Source organism: Ambystoma mexicanum, chromosome 6q (assembly GCF_040938575.1).
Source record: "Ambystoma mexicanum isolate Mex_15411 chromosome 6q, UKY_AmexF1_1, whole genome shotgun sequence".
In the NCBI taxonomy this organism is placed as follows: Eukaryota; Metazoa; Chordata; class Amphibia; order Caudata; family Ambystomatidae; genus Ambystoma; species Ambystoma mexicanum.
Window position 1 is genome coordinate 1,032,986,072 of NC_090937.1, and position 6,398 is coordinate 1,032,992,469.

The window sequence follows — 6,398 nt, forward strand, 5'->3', positions numbered from 1 at the left end:
TTGAGACTCACCAGGCTGGCGTCTGTGCTTCAACTCTACAGCAGCTCTTTGTTCCAAGGTCAGGGTCTCGCCGCCTGCCCCTCAGACATTCCTGGGCTGTTTCACTGGCCCAGGGGAATGAGCATTCGCATTCCCAAGTTCTGAATAGGACCAGCACGCCTCTCGGCTCCCATACAAGACTCTTCTTGGCTCCCTGGAGACACGGCTCCCTCGCCACAATTTAGCTCTTTTGAAATGCAGCTTCTCAGTGTCTCGGCATCCGGTCTCTGGCCTTCAGTCCTGGGCAGCTCTGGCATCTCAATTCTCCCCCCAACTCGCTCTCGCTGTCCTACTCGCTCATCCACTTGGGTAAAACCACACCTTTTTTTTAAAGTGAGAAGGCCAGTCACGTGGAGTCAAGTGTGAATGGTTACTGTTGAAGGCCTGACCCTTGCTGACTCTATTAGTGGGACAACTTATGTTCTTTCTAGGGTAGGTTGCCCTTATTTTCCCCATGTTATTCCTATAGGTAATCTTTACTGATCTTAGTTGCCTCTTCCTCGTCTCAGTATTTGTTGGGAGGGGGAGATGGGGTGAGATTGGAGATACCCCATCAAGGCTGGTTGGGGTATTTTTTTGGGACTGTGTGAATACCATGTTTCACCCTTGGGTATCCTCTTCTCAGTCCATCATGACCCTCCACTCAGGTGATCCTCCCTTGCTTGTCGACCCTCCGGTTCGGGATCCAAAAGTGATGTCCCTTCCCTGGTCATCTAAATGGAAGATCCCGAGGGAGTGGGTGCTTCGCACCATCCTTATTCTGGGGAATGGAACCTCATTGATGGGGAAAGGTTGGAGGGGAGCCAGCCCTAAATCTGCACTCAAACATTTGTCATTTAGCATATTGTGCAGGTCTACAGTATCAATTTAGTTAAAAATGCCTCACCAGAAGAACAGACTGACCGCATGTTTATGGGTTTTGGATATCTCCTGCCCGAAATGAGTGGATCAGTTTTAGTACTGTTTGTAAAAAAATAATGAGGTGTCGGCACCAGGATCTTTTAAATGGTGGTCCAGCCCATGTTTACATTTTCTCCCGGATCTTGTAGCCCACATTTTTCCACAAGGCGGCTCTACTTTACTCCCACCTCCCTCATTTATAGGTATCGCCTAAAGGGAATGTGCTTTCAGGAGTTTACGTGGCCGTAAATTCAAAAGATTGCCAAGTCTTCTGATTGTTTGGAGAGTGTTGAGGGAGAAAGTCTTCAAGGATGGGTGGGGACAAATCTTTGTGTCCTCCCCATCAGACTGGGCTTGCTCCCTCACGTCCTTGATCTTTGTATTGAAGATGACCTCCCAAAGATATTGTTCTATTGGGTCAACTTAGTGAATGGGAAAGGGAGGGTTGAGTGATTCAGAGTACTATCAATATTCCTCCATTGGAATGAGGTAAAGGCCCTGCAGTATCTGCTATATAAAACCCCTGGTCACAGCATCGCAAAGCGGGAAGTGGCCCTGGCCCCTGCACCATGGACTCTAGCCCTTTGCTGCTTCTCAGTAACAGCTTAACACACATTGCCGATCCACCAGGCTTTCATAGCCACCCATACTAGAGTTCTGTAAATGTAGCTTCTTTTAGCACAGATCACGAATTTTTGTTGGGCAAAAAGTGCTTGTTGGGTACATTTGTGCCCTATTTAGGCTCAATTGTTACTGGATTTAAACAAGATATTCTATATGGTTATGCCAGATGGTGCATGCATTTCAGGGACTGTGGCAGCTGCTGGCAACGTGTTTTCTTCTAGCAGTCGGTATAACTTGTCGCCATGTTTAAGTGTAGAAGTGCGTGCGATTCTTGTTTTGGAATCTTTTGTGCAATGTCTGCATTTCATCTTATGCATATTGTTGTATGCTAAACGCCCCTCTCCCCCTGTCCTCCTAAATACAGGAAGGTTGCCTTTTAAAACTAGCCTTCAGTGGCCGATCCAGAACAAAATTAACGTTTCCAAAAACTAAGTATCTGAACTTTTGAAGATGCCTCGAATGGGGACTGTGGGGCAGCCCAATGTTGGAGGCTGGGTGATGGGCCTAGGAGCTTTGTGCTACCACCTGCTCTGTGAAGATGCCGCCCAGGGATCCCCCAGACTCCCCAGTACGTCAACAGCCTCATGATGGGTACTCGAGCGGAGCCCTTCCCCAAGCAAGACCAAAGACTACCTGTTTAAGCCATCCTCCCAATAGCCTAGCCAGGGGTGACCTGTCGGAATTTGGTTCAGGGACATGAGAAGATCCTACGGCATGCATCCTTAGGAAATAGATAATGGGACTTGGGACCCTGAAGGGAATCCATTTAACCTTGGCTTTGAGGACCCTCTCCCTTCAAGGAGTGTAGCTCCTCTCCTAACGTAAGCAGATAACTTAGGGGGTCATTACGAGGTAGGCAGTAAGGGATTAACGGCACCGGTAAAGTTGCCGGAGCCGTCAACCCCTTACCGCCTCATTACGAGTTTTGCTCACGGGACCCGCTAAGGATGCCTGTTAAAACTAGGCGTCCTTAGCGGGTCCCGCGAGCAGACCAGGGTGCTAACAAGGGGCCCGTTATTAAAGGGCCTTTTAGCACCCTCCCCATTCCCATTGAGCCCTATGGGGGCTCGAATGGGGATGGGTTCCTGGAATGGGGAATTACCGGCCCTCCAAGGTCGGAATGGCCCGGTAATTCCTCATTCAAGGAACCCGGACCCGGTACCCAGTAAGTGATAGGTAATGACCCCCTTAGTGTTTTTAGCAAAAAGGAAATTGATCTATTTTTTTTAGAAGAACCACCTGTGGACATGTCTACTGCTATGCCTCAGCAAAACACAGCAGGCTGCGGCAAACTGAGTAAAACATTGTGTGGGGCTGCAGAGTTCTCCTGCATGAGGGACTGGTGACCCTGATCCCCACTGAGTGGCGAATATCTAGTTTTAAAAGGGGCTGTTGCCACACCATGCGTTCTCGGCACACCATGCACTCATATGCACTCAGTGGTATTTTTGCCTCAGATAACATGGCTGTTGTACAAAATCTGATTGAACTAGCTCCAAGCAGAAATGCTCTGAGAACCTTTCCATGATGTCATCGAGACTCCTGCGAGTGGAGTCTGTTGATGACATCTAATGCCCCCATGCACCTCAATGGGAAACCAGCTTGGGTCGATATGGGTTTTAGTCCCATGAAATAGGTTGTCTATTTTAATCGATTCTCTGTCAGCATTCATAATTCTGCAGTTTTACACATATATGATGCCTGTAATTTAAGAGCTTCATTCCTTATTTACTTTAAAACGTTTTATGCTGCTTTAGATGAATTTGCAGTATAGTACCATTCTTACCCTCCTACACGAAGAGGGTTGGATCTGAGCTTAAATATACATAATTGAACTTGTACCGTGATCCTTCATGTTAATGCACAGTAATTGAATTCTAACAGCCAAAGCATTTGGCACATCCAAAGTTGTGCATCAGTGCGGATCCTTTATGGATTATATAGAGCCATTCGATTATGTTTAGGCATATGGAATTCATCAATATAACAAGTCACTCAGTTTCTATGACCACCTTCTAACTTTGCAAACCTGGTTTCTGATATTTCTGCTTTTCATTGTGGATGTCTTGCTCACGTGTGTAGTGTCCTGTGAATGTAGCAACAGTCCTCTATTTCAACATCCATTGGATAAAGCTCTACTCATCAAAACACATTTACAATCCTGCTGATTACTCATTTACAGAGAAAAATGTTTAAATGTTGTTCTCCTGTTTTCAGCTCTAGACATGCCCTCCGTGACAGATGAAAACGATAACAAGGAGGACCCCAATGCCGACAGCGAAGTGTTCAGGACTCTTCTAATTCATGAGTCGAAATCCACTGGTCCAGGACTTCCTCCTGTTTCAAAGAGCTCCCGAAGTGACTCTGAAAGTGACACCAGTGAATCAGAAGAGGAGAAAAAGCAAACTAAGGCAGATGCCTGTAAACCCACAGCAAATAGTGACGTAAAGCCACAGGAGGATGATGAGGAGGAGGAGGATGAAGAAGAGGAGCAAGAGACCCTGGATCCAACTCTCATGGTAGCTGGGCAACCACACCTCTATAGCGAGGTCAGCCAAAATCCCCAACTAGTCTCATTTATGACAGACGAAGAGCGTGAATCCTACATTAAGGTGGGACAGCAAATGTTCCAATCTGCTTTTGAGTGATTATAGCACATGATTTAAGTTTATGAATGAGGAAATTCCACACCGCAATCAAGATTCAAGCAAAACCAAAAAAGACCTGCATGTAGTTATTGAGTGCCTTTCATATGAATCTGTATGTGCCTGTATGAGGTTGAGGTCAGACTGCTATTAGTTCATTACATAATTCCAAGAAGTGTCTTACGATGAGCGTTTTGTAGTTAACTTTCTCATGAAAACCTCTTCTGATTTCACTTGTCTGTGTGGAATGGGATACCTTTATTTTCTAATGCACATTGCAGTGGATCCTTTTGTCCATTTTGCATCTTTGTATTTGTACCAGAATGAAATGCTGTGTGCGGTGAGCCATTATTTGTTTAGAAATTTGGAAAATAATAATTTTCTTGTAATAGCATGTGATAACATACACCTACATTTGGTGTATTGGGGGCAACTCCTCCACAGTTAAACAGATGTACCTTTTTAGGAAGGAAAGCACTTGGTTCTTTGTTAATTATTTATTTCGTTGTTTATCTAAAATATAATGGCAGTGTATGTTGCATAATTGAGGTTGTTTGTTTCAAAAAGCAAAGGGCAATTATCTAACATATTTCAAAATACTTCATGCATTTGCACTGTGACATTATGGAAGATTAGCAATACCACATTAAAATGTAAACATGCTGAGTTCGTTGAGTAATTTATATGTTTATAATCCTGCTTGCAAAGAAAGTGCTGCTTTCAAAAACACAATACTTTGTCATCAGCATTTGTAATATGTGCTGACGCGCGCTTCACACTTTACTGCAAATCAAGACCCATCATCTTGGTGAGCAGCCTTTTCCCTGTCACCTATCAGTCTAAAGGCAAACTAATTGTGCCTCTCCTGACTCTATGGCAGTGGTATTCAAACCTTTTTATGCTGGGCGCCCCCTTGAGTAAAAATATTGTTGCTGAGCCCCTCAGAGGCCAAATCTGCAGATATATTTTCTATTAACAGCAGTCATTGCACTCCCTTTTGGAAGAGACTCGCACCTCCCCACTGGACATCCTTCGTCTTCACCCTCCCACCCCCGCGGGTTCAGCCACACAGTTTGAAGACCACTGGTCTACGGTTTACCATTGGATGTAAACTGCATAAGCTGCACTGCCCATCCTCGACATGGGCAAGACAAATCCCATACATTACACTTATTGTTATGGTATTTATTCAGCGTGGACCTGGCTTCGAGAAGCAACTGAGCGCTCTACAGAGGTGTACAACAATACAGATGCATGATGGAGCGCTTTTCAGTGGTAACAGAACAGATATACAGCAGGGGGTAGGATACAGAGGAGGGGTACAGCTGTGGCAGGTAGGAGAGGGGCAGACGGCGTTTAGCATGTCAGGTGGCGCAAGGGGCGATGTGATGGTGTAGGTGTTGAGGAGGCTCCTAGACTATTGCCCTGCAGGTAAGCAGTCCATATCATCCCTAAAATGGTGAATAATGATGTATTGTGTCAGGCTGAAGCTTATATATGCTTGTACTTGCTTTGAGCACAGCATTTGTAGTATAGATGTTTGAGCATTGAACTTTAAAAAGGGAACAGCCATGGGAGCCTATCTTTCAGTGCATTTTCATGTATGTTGTACAGTGTATAATTGTCACTTCGAGGGGATTGGGTCCTCCCGACGTATTCCATATCTATGACAGGTAATGTCCACAGCTGTGCTGCTTCGGAAAATCTTTGGCTCCTGCGTCGATGCACCGTCCCCGAGGACCTCGGCCGACGTCACCCGATGTGATAAGTAGGACGCACGACGCCCATAGCCTCAGTTCCGTTTTTTCCGCGAACGTGTTCGCTTCGTGAATCTCGGTACGCCTCGATTCGTTGGAGTTTGCTGTTTTCTATTCTCGGTTCGTTGAACCTGTTCGGTTTGTTGTGAAGACCTGTTCGTGGCGATGTCTTTCTCGTCTTCAACCCCGCGTCCGGGCTTCAAGAACTGCGGGGACTGTGGGTCCAAGATGTCAGTCACGGACTTGCACGACGCCTGCGTCTGGTGCCTCAGGGAGGCCCACGATATGGACGACTGTCGATTGCCAGTCGCTCAATGCAAAGGCCTTGCGGTAACGCAAGAAGAAGCTGTCGGTAGGCCGGGTGTCTAAGCCCCGGAAGTCGAGGTCTGCAGGGCTTTTGACGGATGACTCGAGGGGCGACTCTCCGCGTCAT

General features: G+C 46.2%; 1 protein-coding gene across 1 annotated transcript in view; it reads left to right on the top strand.

The window, feature by feature from the left end:
- LOC138516437 (general transcription factor IIE subunit 1-like) overlaps positions 1-4,871 on the top strand; it is a 427,511-nt gene extending 422,640 nt beyond the window's left edge. Inside the window, exon 5 of the mRNA XM_069631559.1 lies at positions 3,781-4,871. Coding sequence (XP_069487660.1) covers positions 3,781-4,211 — 431 coding nt within the window. The 3' untranslated portion in view covers positions 4,212-4,871. The remainder of the gene's footprint in view (positions 1-3,780) is intronic.
- The last annotated feature ends 1,527 nt before the right edge of the window (positions 4,872-6,398 follow it).